The sequence below is a fragment of the Ailuropoda melanoleuca genome, chromosome 1, assembly GCF_002007445.2.
Source record: "Ailuropoda melanoleuca isolate Jingjing chromosome 1, ASM200744v2, whole genome shotgun sequence".
In the NCBI taxonomy this organism is placed as follows: Eukaryota; Metazoa; Chordata; class Mammalia; order Carnivora; family Ursidae; genus Ailuropoda; species Ailuropoda melanoleuca.
Window position 1 is genome coordinate 184,423,479 of NC_048218.1, and position 20,774 is coordinate 184,444,252.

At 37.3% G+C, this 20,774-nt stretch overlaps 1 protein-coding gene across 3 annotated transcripts in view; it reads right to left on the reverse strand.

Annotated features, from left to right (window-relative positions):
- Positions 1 to 20,774, reverse strand: part of AASS (aminoadipate-semialdehyde synthase) — a 64,384-nt gene that overhangs the window by 31,528 nt on the left and 12,082 nt on the right. For 2 of the 3 annotated variants that reach the window (XM_002919017.4, XM_019799435.2), the window contains exons 4-11: positions 18,746 to 18,830; positions 15,892 to 15,959; positions 15,650 to 15,796; positions 14,646 to 14,724; positions 14,392 to 14,519; positions 12,860 to 13,008; positions 11,320 to 11,442; positions 10,823 to 10,934 (exon numbers count right to left, since the gene is read on the reverse strand). In XM_002919017.4, the coding sequence (XP_002919063.1) occupies positions 10,823 to 10,934; positions 11,320 to 11,442; positions 12,860 to 13,008; positions 14,392 to 14,519; positions 14,646 to 14,724; positions 15,650 to 15,796; positions 15,892 to 15,959; positions 18,746 to 18,830 (891 nt within the window). Of the gene's footprint in view, positions 1 to 10,822; positions 10,935 to 11,319; positions 11,443 to 12,859; positions 13,009 to 14,391; positions 14,520 to 14,645; positions 14,725 to 15,649; positions 15,797 to 15,891; positions 15,960 to 16,850; positions 16,958 to 18,745; positions 18,831 to 20,774 lie in introns of those variants that run through there. The other variant, XM_034671209.1, reaches the window with a different exon arrangement.

Sequence of the window (20,774 nt, forward strand, 5' to 3'; positions counted from 1 at the left end):
AAACAGAAGGGCTGAATTTCACAGGTTTTTACAAGCACCAGTACTTAAAACCTGGAACTTTAAAAATCTGCAGCCTTGGCTCTGGGAGAGCCAGGAGAGCAAAATGAACTGAGTCCCTACCCTTAAACAGACAGCACAAGAAAAAGCCCCAGTGCATAGAAGCAGCAGTTTGAAAAATGCCTGAGGTATATGGGAGGAAGATTTGTTTACTAATCTCAGAGGGTGTACGGGGGTTAGAGGCAGGATCCAAGAGAAGGATTCCTTCTCTAGGAATAAAGGAGCTGCTCTGTGCTATTTGCCTGCCCCACCCCACCCCCAGCCTAAATACATGCCACCAGCTGAAAGCAGCAGAGCACCTACACTCCTACCTGACTTGGTAACAGTGTGCCCTACCCTACAGGTGTTCCCCTGTAGACACACTCCCTTAAGCCAGGCCTCAGCTCAATGCCTCCCCCACGGAAGAACTGTGCAAGCCTTGCTAACACCGTGCATCTGATACCACAGGCTTCTGCAGATTAAGCCCCTCCAGTACACTCTTGGTCTGAGCCCATCCAAAGCAGTGCCACAAGGCTGGCATATGCAAGCAGCCCTGATGGACCAGCATCACTCCAAAGTGATGACACCAGTCAGACTGAACCCCAGCAGTGGGCTGGGGACACATGGTGGATCTGACAGCAGGTCCCACCCACCCACGAAAGCTTTTCAGAAGACAAAACAGGGAAAGCAAACTGCACCTCAGTGCTACTGCGTCTATGGCAAATGCCAGGTCTGACACAACTTAAGCCCAAGGCAGCCCCAGACCAATCTACTAACATCACAGGGACCAAACCCTGCCCACAATAGGCAAAGGGGGCCACTGCAGATGAGGACTGAAGAAAAAAGTGGCTCAGCCACAACAGCAGAATGCACACAGCACACATAGGAGACATCCCTGGAGCGCCAGTTATGGTGAAGAGGGAACCCTGCACTACGGAACACTACAGAACCTCTTCTTCATAAGGCTACTACTTCCAAGAGCAGGAGATGTAGCTGACTTTTCTAACACATAGCAACAGGAACAAAGAGTTAGACAAAATGAGGAGACAGAGGAATATGTTCCAGATGAAAGAACAGGACAAAATCACAGCAAGATACCTAAGTGAAATGGAGATAAGTAAAATGTTCTTGAGGAAAGAGTGGAGGGCCTCAGTGAGACCCTTAGCAAAGAGACAGAAAACATAAAAAAGAACCAATCAGAAATGTAGAACTCAATAATTGAAATTAAAAATACACTAGATGGAATAAATAGTGGACTAGAGAAAGCAGAAGAAAAGATCAGGGACCTGGAGGACAGAGTAATGGAAAACAATCAATCTGAACAGGTGAGAGAAAAAATAATAATACAAAATGAAAATAGACTTAGGGAACTCAGCTACACAATCAAGTATAATACATTTACATTATAGGGATCCCAGAAGGAGAAGAAAGAGAAAAGGGGGCAGAAAATTTATTTGAAGAATAGCTGAAAACTTCTTTAATTTGGGGAAGGAAACTGAAATCCAGATCCAAGAGGCACAGAGAGCCCCCAACAAAATTGACCCAAGGAGATCCACACAAAACCACATAATAAATAAAATGGCAAAAAGTAGTGAAGCAGTAAGAGAAAAGAAAACAGTTACATACAAGGGTAGCCCCATAAAGTTATTGGTGGATTTTTCACCAGAAATTTAGCAGGCCAGAAGAGAATGGCATGATATAGTCAGAGTGCTGAAAGAAAAAAACCTGCAGTCAAGAATTCTCTATCCAGCAAGGCTATAATTCAGAATGGAAGGAGAAATAAAGTTTCCCAGACAAACTAAAGGTAAAGGAATTCATAACCACTAAACCAGCCCTACAGGAAATGTTAAAGGAGACTCTTTGAGCAGTAGGAGTAAGAAAAAATAGGAAGTACAAAAGCAGTGAAATTAAGTATATCTATAAAAATCAGTCAAGGGACTCACAAAATAAAAGGATGTAAAGTACGACACCATACACCTAAAATGTGGGAGGGAGCAGAGTAAAGAATGGGTTCAAACTTGAGCAGCCATCATCTTAATACAGACCGCTATATGCAGATGTTATATACAAACTGAATAGGAACCACAAATCAAAAATCAGTAATAGATATGCAAAAAAAATAAAAGAGAAAGGATCCAAGATCATCACTAAAGAAAGTCAACTAACTGTGAACGACAAGAGCAAAAAAAGAAAGAAAAAGAGAAAATCCATAAAACAGCCATAAAACAAGTAACAAAATGTCAATAAATGCATACCTGTCAATAATACTTTGAATTTAAATAGACTACCTGCTCCAATCAAAAGACATAGGGTAACAGAATGGATAAAAAAGCAAGACCCATCTATATGCCACCTACAAGAGACTCATTTTAGACCTAAAGACACATGCAGATTGAAAGTGACGAAATGGAGAAGAATTTATCACGCAAATAGATGTGAAAATAAAGCCAGGGTAACAATACGTATAACGGACAACATAGACTTTAATACAAAGACTGTAACAAGACACAAAGAAATATATGTGTGTGTATATGTGTATATATATATATATATATATATACACACACACACACTAATATTAGGATATATATATTAGTATAAAGAATAATATATATATTATATACTAGAATAGTATATGTATATACAAGAAAATAAAACAATATTCATGCACCCAACATGGGAATACCCAAATACATAGAGCAGTTAATAACAAACACAAAGGAAATAACTGATAGTAATACAATAATAGTAGGGGACTTCAATATCCCAATTACATCAATGGGTAGATCATCCAAACAGAAAATCAACAAGGAAACAGTGTCTTTGAATGACACATTGGACCAGATGGATCTAACAGATATATTCAGAACATTCCATCCTAAAACAACAGAATACACATTCTTTTCAAGTGCACATGGAACATTCTCCAGAACAGATCACATATTAGGCCACAAGACAAGTCTCAATAAATTCAAAAAGATTGAAGTCATACTATACATCTTTTCTGACCACAACACTATGAAACTAGAAATCAACCACAAGAAAACATCTAGAAAGACCATAAACACATGGAGATTAAATAATGAGCTACTAAACAATGAATGGTGCAACCAAGAAATCAAAGAGAAAATTAAAAAATACATGAAGACAAATGAAAATGCAACACAATGGTCCAAAATTTTTGGGATGCAACAAAAGCTGTTCTAAAAGGGGAGTATATATCAATATAGGCCTACTTCAAGAAGCAAAAAAATCTCAAATAAACATATAAAGGAGCTAGAAAAAGAAAAAAAAAAAGACCCAAAACTAGTAGAAGGAAGGAAAAAATAAATATCAGAGCAGAAATAAACAAAATAAACACTAAAAAAGAACAAACAAATAAAAAAAATAACAATAAAACAGAGCAATGAAACCAGGAGCTGATTCTTTGAAAACATCAACAAAATTAACAAACCTTTAACCAGACTCATCCAGAAAGAAAGAGAGAGAGAATGAGAGAGGATGCAAACAAAATCAGAAACAAAGGAGGAGAAATAACAACCAACACCACAAAAATACAAACAATTATAAGAGAATACAATGAAAAATAATATGCCAACAAATTGGACAGCCTAGAAGAAATGAATAAATTCCTAGAAACACGTAACCTCTCAATATTGAATCAGGTCAGGAAGCAACAGAAAATTTGAACAGACCAATTACCAGCAATGAAATTGAATAAGTAATCAAAAAACTCCCAACAAACTAAAGTCCAGGACAAGATAGCATCACAGGTGAATTTTACCAAACATTTAAAGAAGAGTTAATATCTACTCTTCTCAAACTATTCCAAAAAAATAAAAGAAGGATAGCTTCTAAATTGATCCTATGAGGCCAGCATTACCCTAATACCAAAGCCAGATAAAGACACTACAAAAAAAGAGAACTACAGGCCAATACCTCTAATGAAAATAGATGCAAAAATCCTCAACAAAATATTAGCAAACCAAATCCAACAATATATTTAAAAAATCGTTCACCACAATCAAGTGAGATTTATTGCTGGAATGCAAGCTTGGTTCAATATTCGCAACATCACATCAACAAGGGAAAAGATAAAAACCACATGATCATTTCAACGGATGGAAAAAGCATATGACAAAGTATGAAATCCATTCATGATAAAAACCCTCAATAAAATAGGTTTAGAGAGAACATAGCAAAGGTCCTATATGAAAAACCAACAGCTAAAATCATACTTAATGAGGAGAAATGAGAGCTTTTCCCTGAAGTGGGGAACAAGACAAAGATGTCCACCTTCTCCATTTTTATTCAACATAGTACTGGAAATCCTAGCCACAGCAATCAAACAAGAAAAAGGGTTAAAAGACATCTAACTTAGTAAGGAAGAAATAAAACATTCGCTATTTGCAAATGACATCATACCATATACAGAAAACTCTAATGACTGCAGCAAGAAACTACTAGAACTGATAAATGAATTCAGTTAAGGTTGCAGGATACAAAAAACAATGTACAGAACTGCACTGCATTTCTATACATTAACAATGAAGCAGCAGAAATAAAGAAAATAATCCCATTTACAACTGCACCAAAAAGAATAAAATATCTAGAAATAAACTTTAATGAGGAGGTGAAAGACCTGTACTGTGAAAACTATAAAACACTGATGAAAGAAACTGAAGATGACACAAACACATGGAAGATATTCCATGCGCATGGATTGGAAGGACAAATGCTGTTAAAATGTCCATACTACCCAAAGCAATCTTCAGGTTCAATGCAATCCCTATCAAAATACCAACAGCATTTTTCACAAAAGTAGGACAATACTAAAGTTTATATGGAACCACAAAAGACCCCAAATGGCCAAGCAATCTTAAAAAAGAAAAACAGGGGTGCCTGGGTGGCTCAGTCAGTTAACTGTCTGCTTCAGCTCAGGTCATGATCACAGGGTCCTAGGATTGAGCCCCACATTGGGCTCCCTGCACAGTGGGGAGTTGGTTTCTCCCTCTGCCTCTCCCCCTGGCTTGTGCTCTCTCTCTCTCTCTCACTCACTCTCTCTCTCTCAAATAAATAAAGAAAATCTTTTAAAAAGGAAAGAAAGAAAGAAAGAAAGAAAGAAAGGAAAAAAGGAAAAGAAAAGAAAAAGAAAAACTGGAGGTATGACAACCCCAGATTTCAAGTTATAGTACAAAGCTGTAGTAATCAAAACAGTATGGCCCTGGCACAAAAACAGACACCTAGATCAATAGAACACAACAGAGAGCCCAGAAATAAACCCACAATTTTATAGTCAATTAATCTCTGACAAAGGACACAAGAATACACAATGGGGAAAAAAGTCTCTTCTTCAACAAACCCTGTTGAGAAAACTGAACAGCTACATGAAAAAGAATGAAACTGGACCACTTTCTTTCATCATATACAAAAATTGACTCAAAATGGACTAAGGACCTAAATGTTAAGACATTAAACCTCAAAAATCCCAGAAGACAGCACAGGCAGTAATTTTTCTAACATTGGCCATAGCTACATTTTTCTAGATATGCCTCCTGAGGCAAGAAAATAAAAGCAAAAATAAATGATCAGGACTACATCAAAATGGAAAAGCTTCTGCACAGCAAAGGAAACAATCAACAAAACTAAAAGGCAACCTACTGAATGGGAGAAGATATTTGCAAATGACATATCTGATAAAGGGTTAGTATCTAAAATATAGAAAGAACTGATATAACTCAACACCAAAAAAACAAATACTCCAATTAAAAAATGGGACATAGACAGACATTTCTCCAAAAGAAGACATACAAATAGCCAACAGACACATGAAAAGATGCTTAACATCACTCAACCATCAAGCAAATGCAAATCAAAACGACAATGAAATAGCACCTCATACCTGTCAGATTGGCTAAAATGAAAAACACAAGAAACAAGTGTTCAAGAGGATGTGGAGAAAAACCCTCTTGTACTATTGGTAGGAAAGCAAGCTGGTACACCTACTATGGAAAACAGTATGAAAGTTCCTCAAAAAACCATATGATCCAGTAATTCCACTACTGGGTACTTACCCAAGGAATACAAAAACACTAATTAGAAACAATATATGCACCCCTATGTTTACTGAAGTATTATTTACAATAGTCAAATCATGGAAGCAGCCCAAGTGTCCATCAATAGATGAATGGATAAAGAAAAGATGCAGTATAAATATATATATACTCATACACACACACACACACACACACACACACACACACACNATAAGAGAATACAATGAAAAATAATATGCCAACAAATTGGACAGCCTAGAAGAAATGAATAAATTCCTAGAAACACGTAACCTCTCAATATTGAATCAGGTCAGGAAGCAACAGAAAATTTGAACAGACCAATTACCAGCAATGAAATTGAATAAGTAATCAAAAAACTCCCAACAAACTAAAGTCCAGGACAAGATAGCATCACAGGTGAATTTTACCAAACATTTAAAGAAGAGTTAATATCTACTCTTCTCAAACTATTCCAAAAAAATAAAAGAAGGATAGCTTCTAAATTGATCCTATGAGGCCAGCATTACCCTAATACCAAAGCCAGATAAAGACACTACAAAAAAAGAGAACTACAGGCCAATACCTCTAATGAAAATAGATGCAAAAATCCTCAACAAAATATTAGCAAACCAAATCCAACAATATATTTAAAAAATCGTTCACCACAATCAAGTGAGATTTATTGCTGGAATGCAAGCTTGGTTCAATATTCGCAACATCACATCAACAAGGGAAAAGATAAAAACCACATGATCATTTCAACGGATGGAAAAAGCATATGACAAAGTATGAAATCCATTCATGATAAAAACCCTCAATAAAATAGGTTTAGAGAGAACATAGCAAAGGTCCTATATGAAAAACCAACAGCTAAAATCATACTTAATGAGGAGAAATGAGAGCTTTTCCCTGAAGTGGGGAACAAGACAAAGATGTCCACCTTCTCCATTTTTATTCAACATAGTACTGGAAATCCTAGCCACAGCAATCAAACAAGAAAAAGGGTTAAAAGACATCTAACTTAGTAAGGAAGAAATAAAACATTCGCTATTTGCAAATGACATCATACCATATACAGAAAACTCTAATGACTGCAGCAAGAAACTACTAGAACTGATAAATGAATTCAGTTAAGGTTGCAGGATACAAAAAACAATGTACAGAACTGCACTGCATTTCTATACATTAACAATGAAGCAGCAGAAATAAAGAAAATAATCCCATTTACAACTGCACCAAAAAGAATAAAATATCTAGAAATAAACTTTAATGAGGAGGTGAAAGACCTGTACTGTGAAAACTATAAAACACTGATGAAAGAAACTGAAGATGACACAAACACATGGAAGATATTCCATGCGCATGGATTGGAAGGACAAATGCTGTTAAAATGTCCATACTACCCAAAGCAATCTTCAGGTTCAATGCAATCCCTATCAAAATACCAACAGCATTTTTCACAAAAGTAGGACAATACTAAAGTTTATATGGAACCACAAAAGACCCCAAATGGCCAAGCAATCTTAAAAAAGAAAAACAGGGGTGCCTGGGTGGCTCAGTCAGTTAACTGTCTGCTTCAGCTCAGGTCATGATCACAGGGTCCTAGGATTGAGCCCCACATTGGGCTCCCTGCACAGTGGGGAGTTGGTTTCTCCCTCTGCCTCTCCCCCTGGCTTGTGCTCTCTCTCTCTCTCTCACTCACTCTCTCTCTCTCAAATAAATAAAGAAAATCTTTTAAAAAGGAAAGAAAGAAAGAAAGAAAGAAAGAAAGAAAGAAAGAAAGAAAGAAAGAAAGAAAGGAAAAAAGGAAAAGAAAAGAAAAAGAAAAACTGGAGGTATGACAACCCCAGATTTCAAGTTATAGTACAAAGCTGTAGTAATCAAAACAGTATGGCCCTGGCACAAAAACAGACACCTAGATCAATAGAACACAACAGAGAGCCCAGAAATAAACCCACAATTTTATAGTCAATTAATCTCTGACAAAGGACACAAGAATACACAATGGGGAAAAAAGTCTCTTCTTCAACAAACCCTGTTGAGAAAACTGAACAGCTACATGAAAAAGAATGAAACTGGACCACTTTCTTTCATCATATACAAAAATTGACTCAAAATGGACTAAGGACCTAAATGTTAAGACATTAAACCTCAAAAATCCCAGAAGACAGCACAGGCAGTAATTTTTCTAACATTGGCCATAGCTACATTTTTCTAGATATGCCTCCTGAGGCAAGAAAATAAAAGCAAAAATAAATGATCAGGACTACATCAAAATGGAAAAGCTTCTGCACAGCAAAGGAAACAATCAACAAAACTAAAAGGCAACCTACTGAATGGGAGAAGATATTTGCAAATGACATATCTGATAAAGGGTTAGTATCTAAAATATAGAAAGAACTGATATAACTCAACACCAAAAAAACAAATACTCCAATTAAAAAATGGGACATAGACAGACATTTCTCCAAAAGAAGACATACAAATAGCCAACAGACACATGAAAAGATGCTTAACATCACTCAACCATCAAGCAAATGCAAATCAAAACGACAATGAAATAGCACCTCATACCTGTCAGATTGGCTAAAATGAAAAACACAAGAAACAAGTGTTCAAGAGGATGTGGAGAAAAACCCTCTTGTACTATTGGTAGGAAAGCAAGCTGGTACACCTACTATGGAAAACAGTATGAAAGTTCCTCAAAAAACCATATGATCCAGTAATTCCACTACTGGGTACTTACCCAAGGAATACAAAAACACTAATTAGAAACAATATATGCACCCCTATGTTTTACTGAAGTATTATTTACAATAGTCAAATCATGGAAGCAGCCCAAGTGTCCATCAATAGATGAATGGATAAAGAAAAGATGCAGTATAAATATATATATACTCATACACACACACACAACACACACACACACACACACACACACACACACTGGAATATTACTCCGTCATAAAAAAAAATATGGAATCTTGTCATTTGCAACAACATGAATGGAGCTAGAGAGTATATAGTGTTAAGCAAAATAAGTCAGAGAAAGACAAATAACATGTGATTTTCCTCATATGTGGAATTAAAGAAACAAAACAAAGGAACAAAGGAAAAAATAGATAAACCAAAAAACAGACTCTTAACTACAGAGAACAAACAGATGGTTACCAGACGGGAGGTGGGTAGAGGGATGTATGAAATAGGTGATGGGGATTAAGGGTACACTTTTCACGATGAGCACTGAGTAATGTATAAGATTGCTGAATCACTATACTGTATACCTGAAACTACTATAACACCATATGTTAACTATACTGGAATTAAAATTTTTTTTAAAGATTTTATTTATTTATTTGACAGAGATAGAGACAGCCAGCGAGAGAGGGGACACAAGCAGGGGGAATGGGAGAGGAAGAAGCAGGCTCACAGCAGAGGAGCCTGATGTGGGGCTCGATCCCATAACGCCGGGATCACGCCCTGAGCCGAAGGCAGATGCTTAACCGCTGTGCCACCCAGGCGCCCCTGGAATTAAAATTTAAAAAAAATTTTAAGGTAGATAAGACTTGCTGCACCATAATTCTGGGGAAGAAAGCCCAAAGAGATGATTCTAGCATGGCATGAACTTTCGTGGGTGTAGTAGGAATAGAACCCAGAGCAACCACAGCCTCCAGAATGTGAGTAGAAAATGCCAAAATGCCAGGAAGGGCAGATTCAGAAAAAGTAAAGCCCAACTTTCATGTGAATTCTGTTCATGTCTCTGGATAACTCCCCAAACTGAGTGAGTGTAGGTAAGCAACCCAGGTAAAGATGAAAGAGCTGAACTTTTATTTGAGCTACCCCCCACCTCAGGTGAGACAGTTTTCAATTTAAGTCTAACCAGTGAATTCTCTGCTAAAAAAAACAAACAAAAAATCAGTATTTCTCAGGAAAATATAACAATCCAGAATCTCCACAGCTTAACTATTCACATCATCCAGGATACAATCCCAAATTATTCAACTGGTAAAAACCATTTTTAAGGGAAAAGACAATCAATAAAGTTCAACCCCAAACTGACCCAGAATTTTGGAAATATGATGGAAAGACTATACAGTGGATTTTCTAATTCTGTCCATATAATAAAGAACAGTACACTCATAATGTATGAAAAGACAGAAATTCTCAGCACAGAAAGAGAAGAATATGCTTAAGATAAATACTGAAATAAGAATGCTTATCTTTGCCAATGAAATGGAATTTAGATAACACAGTATTTCAATAGTCAATCACAGATTACAATATAAAATACATGACCACAACAAAAGCTGTCACTTAATGAAGCATTAGTGACAAACATCCAATAAAATTTTCTGTATATCTGATTTTTCAAATCTGTTCACCACAGCACAGTAAGAATGTTCTAACGTGAATTGACCTAGACAGCAGGAAGAGAAAAAAAAAAAAAAAAGGAAATCTTATCTCGCATGTCATGAACATTCTTAATAAAATATGCATAATGGGAGATAAATCCAATTGTAATTAATCATGAAGGCAGTTGTAGAATTATACTCCCCATGAGACAAGTAAGCAGAATATATAAGAGAGTGTCCATAAATACTTTTGAGGGAGGGCTGGCATTTCATTTTACAACAGATTTCTTAGGTATAGGAGACCAGAACATTCTTAAGATCCTTCCACAGTTCTATTTAAAGCCACAGAATTGCTGTGGATGCTACCAGTCAGCTTACCATTTCTTCAACATAAGGGTAAAGCATGTCTCCAAAGTATTCTGTAGCTTCAATTGGAAGCTGTGCTGGCAAATTGTCAATGGAACACATCAGAATCCCAGAGCCTTCAACACTAGGAGAAGCAATATGCTTTATTCAGATGTATGAAATGTTATTTGTAAGCTCTAACATTTCCAGGCGTCTACTCCATTATATTTGCTCCATAATAATTTATAATCGTGTACCAAAGTATAAAAGAAAATAAACAGGACTTTTCAAACAAAACTTCCCTTCTTTAGCAACTATTCCCCATTTAAATGTAATATACATGTATTTAACTGTTTGAATTTGTATATGGTTTTTCTATCAAATTTTTAAATATGGTTGAGCATATCTCTGGATATTTGCATAGCCTTCATAAAAATGTAAACCACTGAATATTTTAAACTAGTATATCAAGGTAAGTAAATGATGTATTACTATCTATCTCTTATCATCTATAGCCTTAGCAAACTCACCTGTCATGAATAATATGCTGGTCTGCATCATACATACAAAAGGGATGTTCTATTGTCGTACATTCAGTCATAAACTCTATAGATCCTCCCGTGTCAGCTGAAATGTCACATATTGCCACAAGTCTGAAAATAACATTGATACTCAGATGAGAGCACGAATCTTCTCAACAAGATTAAAAATGAATAAAAATGAAAGGTACTTGAACAACTTTCAGTGTGGGTGCCAAATATTTCCTGCCTCTTCAGCTCTTTTTCCTACAGTTCACTGTTCAGGACACTGTGTTCTTCTAGGATATAGACAATCTTCCCAATACAAGTTTTAGTCTCCACACACAAAAGTAAGAAGAAAAAGAAGAGGAGGAGGAGAAAAAAGGAAATCAAAGTGGAAAACCTCTTCCCTAGAGAAATCATAAGAAACAGCCTAGTTAAAGTTAACCTATTTAGCCAACTCTAAATAACTTATGAAGGGTTGATTACACTACCTCCACCCTGCTTAGTGGCACAAGGTTTATTCTGAGGGGGACTTTGTATGACCGATGACTACAGAACACAGAAATACATTGTTCTTCATATATGGTGAGGCCAGTGTATCTCATCGGAAGGTTTGGAATTGTAGGTAACTTTTTGTACAGTGGGGACAGGTCTGTGCTTATCTAGCCACTACACAATTTTACATGTTAGTACAGGGAAATCTCCAGAATTATGAACAGAAATCTCAGCCCAGCTTTTGAAATCCTTTAGGGGTTGACCAAAAATTTCCTGCCCAACCTCCAACTACCACTTGCCTTTATAGACCCTGCACTAGAGCCAGACTGTTACACTCACTGTGTCTTAAATTGTGCTTTGGTGGTTCCTACTTATCAAGCACCAATCCTACCACTTGAAATTCTTTCTCCTCAGTCTTCCCTTTCAAGGCTTTGCTGAGCCCAATGTTCCCACTTTCTTCTAAATCTTGTGCTATTTATTGCTCCTAGCATTCCCTTGGCATTTATTTCATGCCAGCTACATGCCTGAGGGTAGCAATCATGTTTTTTCTCTATCCTTCAGCTTAGCAGAGCACCAGGCAGATGAGGTGTTCACAAATATTTATTGATTAATTATGTAATTCAACATTTAATAATTAGTTGAATACAAATTGTATGTCAGGCAATGTACTGCGTACTTGTCACCAAGATAAATAGGACCCCTATCCTTAAGGAGATTAAATTTTAATGGGAGGGAGAAAAATCATAAACATAGGAAAATAAATGATCATGAATTTCAGGGGAAAAAAAGTAACAGACTAGAGAGAGATGGGGATGGGGACAGAGAAGATCCTTCTGAGGAGGTTACCTCTGAGCTTCATGTAGAGTTAAGAGAAGAGAGTTTCGAGAAGGAAGGAAGGTTAATTGTCAAATGCTGCCAAGAGATCAAGTGAGATAAAACAGACCACTAGTCATTAACAGTTAAGTCCCGTGATATGTGAATCCCCTGTAAATGATACCCTAAGAGTGGGCCCTGCTGCTGAAAACAGCCATCATTACTGAAGTGAAGTCCTTACTTGTGTGGTAATGCAGGGCAGCCTTCCACACCAGCAACAGAGGACTTGCCTGGAACCAAAAGACTCTGGACATCTTGGCGAGTTAGTAGACGAGGAGTGTTTTGTTCCCAGTAGATTCCATTAATGAAACAAGTTGTATAGGGTGCAATCTGTAAAGCAAGTGCCAAGTTCAACAAGATAGGCAATAGCAAATTTCAGTGCAGTAGGCTGAAAGAGAGCTATCAGTAAAGTTCATGAGAAATAATTTAACGTTACTTCGAATTGACTTTATGATTTGCCATGTCAGTGGTCATTTCGTGAGGTGAAGACAATAAATACCCACCCAGATTTCAGTGTAGAATTACTCCATGAGAAGTATATGAGCATAAATATATTACTATTTCTGTTTTCTACTGTACTACATGGCCAAAAAAAGGAAAGGACAGAATCAAGTGACCTAGCACTCTATTTCCAGCTCAACCACCGTAGTGTGAGCTACATCATGCCACCTCAACTTCTCTGGGCTCTAGTTTCCTTACCTGCCAGATGGGGATAATATGTACCCCATTCCTCAAAGGAATGCTGTGAAGATTAAATCAGATAACATCTGTAAGCTCCATGGACAAATGTGCTACATACATGCATACATGGTAACTAGGTCATTATAAATTTTAGGATGCATCCAATCACCAATATTTCTGTGATTGGGGAAAAGAGAAGGGATGGAAATTTACTAGGTTTTTAATTTTTCAGTCTGAAACTAGTTTCATCATTTTTGTTTCTCAAGCATTTCAAGCATTCTCAAGCCACAGGTAAAAGTCCTTCTCTACAACATGCTCTACATGCCATAACAGCTATATTGCATACCAGAATCTATAATCTTCTGCTATTTAAAATTATCTAAAACATTCCTTTTCACAATAAATGCATGCACTTTTATTTATTTTTTGGTTTGCTGATTTATTTTGAGGAGGACTTGGCAGTGACTCCTACAGAACACATAAATACATTGTTCTTTCTAGAAGATAAGGCCAGGGTGTCCCCATCAGAAGGTTCAGAATTACAGGTAACTTGTACAGTGGGGACAGGTCTGTGCTTATGTAGCTGTGCTGTTTCACCCTAGTCCCCTGTAATCAATGTCATGCATTCCAAGACAGCTGGCTGAGGTTCTGACTGCAATTTGTGGCTATAGAAGGGATGAAACTAGGCTGAGATGAAACCCATAGACACTGTGCTTTGCCAAGAGTATAACTAGTCCAGCATAAACACAGAAAAGAGTACTCCACAGGAAATGGTTTAGAGTTATTGGGCACATGCAGACCTGAAGTAGAAACAGAGACAGTGAAACAAGGGGCATAGCCACCAAAACGACTAAGCAAAGGCCACTCCAAACATCAGTAAAAGCCAACAACTCCTAAGGCCGACCCAAAGGATTCACAAGCCAATATGGGGAACTGAAAACCAATGTATGTATTTATAACCTCTCTCCTTGAAAACAGCCTGACTATAGTGTATTAGAAGCAACCAATTCAGGAGCTGAATGTGATACTCACATCAGTGTTAAAACGACTTGTGTAGCGCTCAGGATATTTGTCATAATCTACAGGATCATACACACCATCTGTTTTCCTGACAAGATGATGATGGCGACTTAACACCGTCCCATACACTTTTCTCAGGTCTTGCAGAGGAGAAAGAAATTAGTAAAGTAGGTGACAAATGATAAAGATTTATGGTGATAAAATATTATAACACAGAAACTGTTAAAAACAGTAAAAGATACATACAGTCTTCCCCTCCCCCTTACCTCCATTTTGGGAAACTTCTTTTAATTCATGTGGTTCCACGTATTCACAAGGTAACTCATTGAAGATTTCTTGGGCTCCCTGTAAATAATGCATGAGTAAAAAACCTAAGAATCAATAGGAAAAAAGCCAACAGGGTTTCCTGCAAAGATTCCAACTCACATTCCCCACAATTATTAGCTCCTCTTGTCCTGGAGGACGAGGCCTGAAACACAGAAGTACAGGTATGCTTCTTGCACAGTCTACAAACCAGCTTTTATTCCAGTATGAACAGCAGTCATTGGAAGGAGCTTTAATTTTTTTTTTTTTTTTACTTAAGTTACTCAGAGTAGACACAGGGTGTTTAAAGATGAGAGCACAATAAAATATTTCTATTTACTTTGTGCTCCACTGCAGAATTATTTCAAGTGAGAAAGCTGTATTTCCTATGAAAAAAATCACATGCCTACCTCACAGTATACTACAAATAGTGATGTCCTGTTATTCATAAAATATTTTCATTGAAATAAGATCTATTTTACAATTACAAGTTTCTCTGGAGGATCACAAATGCCTTCTCAAAACGACCCCAGAAGGAAGAAAGTATTCATTCTAGTCCTGAATTAAGCTTCCTAAAATTTTATTGGCAAAACTTCAAATCATTTTAAAAAGTTACATCCTGCGCTCACTTCCAAACTTTTGGACATCTCAGTGAGGAAGGTAAAACAGATCGCCCTAAGAACAGACCTTTATGCCATTAACAATGATTTATCCCTTTAAAAAGAAAAAGTGTTCAAAGACTCTGACAGCTTGGAGTCAACTGAAAGCAAAGAAAATAAGTTTGGACCATTACTGCTCTATACTGTGGGAAAAGTTACATAGGTAAGAAAGTACCAAAATAGAACACCTACTCATCCAGAAGCAAGGCTCTGAAATGACCACAAAATGTTCACATTCCTTGGGTTAGTTTCAGAGTTTTGATTGCTTTACAGAAAGAAGACTTTCTTAGAAGTATCTAAGAAGTTACCTTAGATACATTACCAGTCCCTGTGAACACAAATGTTAAAGGCCCTATCGACTTTGGCATCAAACCCAGAGAGATTTCGTAGCCAGCATCGCGGACAGCTTGCACAGCCTGACTGCTGTTCCTGTAGTTATGAGCCATGCCAATGTGCTGAAAGCAAGCACACGTGAATTCAAGTTAGTCTACCACCTGAGACATTTTCCTGATATGTATTTTCAAAAAAATAAACAAAATACACATCTCACCATAAAAGGTGTGTGATGTCCCAGTGCGAGGAGCCTTAACCCCATTCCGTGTAAAATGTTGATCATCCCTATCGCAGAATCAGACCAACAGAAAAGCCATTAGTCAGGAGTTGAAGCTGCTCTCTCTGACCGTTCTCCAGCCTGCTCTGTGCTCTGATGAAGCAGAGACCACAGCATCTCAGATCTGGAAGGGGCCCCAGGGGTCACCTTATTTGTCCCCTCAATTTTCTGCCATCAAAAACACTAACCCAGCTGCATCCCTACCCATTCCCTTACACTTTCAAGCCTGCCCAAATGGAAAGAGTGTCCCTCTTCTTTTCTGAGGTTATTCTCTCTATCTTTGCTCCAAATCCCATCCCTTCCCATTCCTTCTCTAAGGAATTCACTTTTGAAATTATTCCTTGCACTATCGCTCCCTATTGGCTCACTCTTATCAACATTTAAAGACACTTACATTTCTCTCAAACCAAAACTAATCAACAAACAAATACAAGGTCAGCATTGACCTTATGAGTGTCATCAGCAATTTTAGTGACCTAATAGCTAAACTTGGTGAACAACTGTCAGACCTTGACTTACCTGTCAGAGGTATTCGGCAACGTGGAATCCCTCTCTGTTGGAACCCTCTCTTCCCTCAGCATCCCTGACTTGAAAATTTTCATCCCACATTTCTATAGGTGCCTCTTCCCATGCCCATTTCTTTTAAATTAGCGTCCTCTGCCCTTTCCTTAAGGTCCTCCTTTAAATCAATTAGCCTCAGGATTCTGTCCAGGGCCCTATTCTCTTCGATCTCTACATTTTTTTCCTTAGCTAATTTTATCCAGTCCTAAATTTCAAGTATTCTGTATATGCTGATGACCCTAAGTCTGTATCTCTAACACAGGTATTTTATTTCAAGACCTGACCAACTACTTTATGGATTTCTCAGTTTGGACTCAAATAGCGAAAACTCAGCATACCCATAGCAAAGACCTCAGCATCCACTCTCCTCTTCCTCTTTTTAGGAACAGAAATTTCCTTCTCTGTATCCCTTCCATATGTTCTTTGATCTTTTTTCTGAAGTCAACTTTTAAAAGAGTAATTTACATTCAATAAAATGCACCAATTTAAAGTGTATCATTCGATAACTGTAAACATATGTACACACCCATATTACCACCAACATAATCGAGATACGGAATATTTCCATCAACCCAGTCAATCCTCCCCAGTCCTTTGCCCCAGAAAACTACTGGTCTTCTTTTTCTCTGTATAGAGTAGTTAATTCTACAGTTTCATATAAATGAAATTATAAGTATATACTCTTTTTTGTGTGTCTGCTTTCACTCAGCATGTTTTTGAGATTCATACCTAATTCAGTGTGGTTTCAGAAGTTTATTCAGTAGTTTACTTCTTTTTATTGACAAAGAGTTTCCATCTTATGGGTATATCACAAATTATTTATCCATTCCTCTGCTGATAGACATTTGGATTGTTTCTACACTATTATGAATGAAGCTACTAGAAATAAGTCTTTATAAAAAATAATTCATTTCTCTTGATAAATGCCTATGAGTAGAATTTCTTTGATATTCAAGTTTTTTATTTCTTCTTGAGTTGGTTTTGGTAATTTCTGTCTTCCAAGGATTTGTCTATTTGATCAACATTGTCAAATTTATTGGCCTATTCATAATATTTTCTTTCCCTTTTAATGTCTATATGAAATACAGTGAGGGCCTCTCTTATATTCCTAATATTGGTAAATTGTGGCTTCTCTCTTTTTCTAATCAGTCTAACTGGAAGCCTATTGATGTTACTGATTTGCTTTAAAAAAAAAACTAGCTTCTGATTTCATTGATCTTCCCTCTTATCTTTATTATTCATTTCCTTGTACTTGCTTTGGGTGTAATCACTTCCTCATATTCTTGCCTTGTAAGACGGAAGTTTAGATCACTAATTTGGACTTTCTTCTTTTCTAATAAAAGCATTAAATGCTACAAATTTCCTTCTAAGCACCACCTTATATGCATCCCATAAATTTTGGTATGCCGTTTTAAATTTTCATTCAATTCAAAGTATTTACTAATTTTTCCTGTGATTCCTTCTTGACTCATGGGTTATTAAAAAATACATTGTTTATCTTCCAAATATCTGGAAATTTTCTAGATATCTTTCTATTATTATTTCAACATCAACTTTATTATAGTCAGAGCACATACTCAATGATTTCAAACATTTTGTTTATTAAGAACTGTTCTGTTCTTATGGGCTGTCTGGGTGAGTGCTCAAATAATCGTCAATTATGTCAGGATGGTTGATGGTGTCTTACTATTCTATATCCCCACAAATTTTCTACTTGTTCTAACAATTACAGACCTTCAAGTAATCTAATCTGATGCACAGTTATAACATAAAGTGGTGTTTCCTCAACTAAAGGAAGCTCAAAATACTAACTGGGACAAAAATCAAGTGGAGTTTTCCCCCAACTCCAGCTCTTATCCTTTCTAAACTGTTCCTCTTGGTTCCTGCCCCTATATCTTTTCCCTCTCTTCCCCGCTTTCTTCTCCACTATTCCTCATCACCAAACTGACCTCTCCTAGTCTTCTAGACAGAACTACCTAAAAAGTCACATCCTTCTCATAGTTGTTCTCCTTCTCCCTGCTTTCTTTTTCTTTTTAACTTTTGTAATAAAGATATGTAATGATTTACCTTCTTATTTTATTCCCCTAGTTTTCATCACTCTTAGCTGTACCCCCATGTTTATTCTTATTGGTGGAAATGAACTCTTCCATGCCCTTGCCACAGAAAAAGAGAAAACAGTTACTTCCCAGGCAAATTTAAAAAGTGGGTGATGTAAAAGCCCTGGCATACCTACCTGCCACACCTGCCCACTGTCCAAACGCCACTACCCGTGTTCCTCTATGATCCACCATTTTCTCGTAATCAATAAGTCGGATTTCCTGAAGAAACGATAAAAAATTTTCACCCAGACCCATTAAGCTTAATCTCAATGAGTAAAGCATATAGATGAGCAAATAAATATTTCACATTTCTTCCTCTTAAAAAATATATCTCGACCTGACTTTGTAAGTTACCATCAGGTGCACCATGAAATATTTAGAAAATGCTGAGTCACAAACTAGCAGGGTGATAAATGCCCCTTGATGGTGGTCAATAAAATAGGAAAGGCATGACTTCCTTTAACTTTTAGGTCAGCACTATCTATCTATCATCTATCTATCTATCTATCTATCTATCTATATAGAGAGAGTCCCACTCATCCCCATATCCTTCCTTCTAGTCTCAAAGGAAATAAGTCCCTGGGGCACCTGGGTGGCTCAGTCATTAAGCATCTGCCTTCAGCTCAGGGCGTGATCCCAAAGTCCTGGGACTGAGCCCCGCATCGGGCTCCCTGCTCCACTGGGAGCCTGCTTCTTCCTCTCCCACTCCCTGTTTGTGTTCCCTCTCTCGCTGGCTCTCTCTGTCAAATAAATAAATAAAATCTTTAAAAAGAAAAAAAAAAGAAAAAGAAAAGAAAACAAGGCCCGCCCAAGGCTAATCCCTGTGAGCTGGATCCCAGCCTTTTCCCATGTCTTCCAAAACCACTCTTGAACTTTTTCTTTCCTGCATTATCCCTTTGTACACTGTTCCTTCCTACCTAAAAATGACAACACCCTCTCTCAAGTCCACACACACAAATCTTCCCCATTCTCTTTCTCTCTGCCTTCCTCCTTCCCTCTTTTTTCTCTCTCCATCCTTTTACAAGGAAGGTTCATTTACAAAGTAGCACATGCTGCCTGCTTTTCACTTTCTCACCTTCACTGAAACCACATTCTTCTTCTGTCTTTGGGAATCTTTCCTCTCAGGAATGTCTTATTAACTCATGGTTAAAAGCTATTGATACACTGTAATTACAGAATGTTTTAAATAGTCATTTTATTTCCTCAAAGACCATATGATTTTTACCATGTGCCTGAATTTAAGAATGTTTAATATTCATCCAACTCTAAGTAACCGGTTACAAAATACTGCCAGAAAGCAGCCACACCTGTTCCGTTTTTGTTAATTCTCTTGTAATGAACAAAAGTTCGTAAAACAAGAAAGAAAATGCTTCTAAAGTAATTTTAAAAGAGTTTATCTGCTTAAGGTGAAAGCTTTTTCTTATACTATTATTTCCATTAATTACTTTTTAAATTTGTTTCTCAAAACCACTGGGAATTCACTAGCCCAGGTCTAGCATATTTGAAATGAGTAGGAATGTATTCTATAGGCCTATACAAAACACACTTTCCTCCATTGCTTTTACTGTTTGTGAAGTCTCCTGTCCTCTGCCTATTTTCAGATTCTTGTCTAGGTTCTAATGCTCTAATCTAGCATCCTTACCCCAGGGCTTGGACCTTGGACTTCTATATCTACACTTACTACCTACCCTCATCCAGTCTCATGGTCTTAGATTCCATCAAGCGTCTGACAAATATGTATCAGGAGGAGTCACCCTGAGCTACGAACTGGTATCAGTGGCTCCCTCCTTAAAATCTAATGCCTAAAAGTCTGAAATCTGCTTAAATGTCTAATGGACAAATTAAACTGAACAGGCCCTAAACTCTATTCCTGACCCTCCCACCCACGCCTGCTCCCTCCTGCAGTACCGTCCTCTCAGTCTGTGGCAACACCTGCAAACTGCTCAGGCCAAAACCTCGGACTCATCTCAGTCTGCCTCTTTCTCTCATATTCCACATTTCTCTCACCAGCAACTTCTGCAGGATCTGACCTCTAAAATACACCCAATATTGGGTCTATTTATCACCATCTCCACTCCCACCACCCTCATGGGAGCCACTGTCATTTGGAACCTGGCGTCCATTCTAGTCTAGACTAACAATCTTATCCATTTTCTCCCCCAT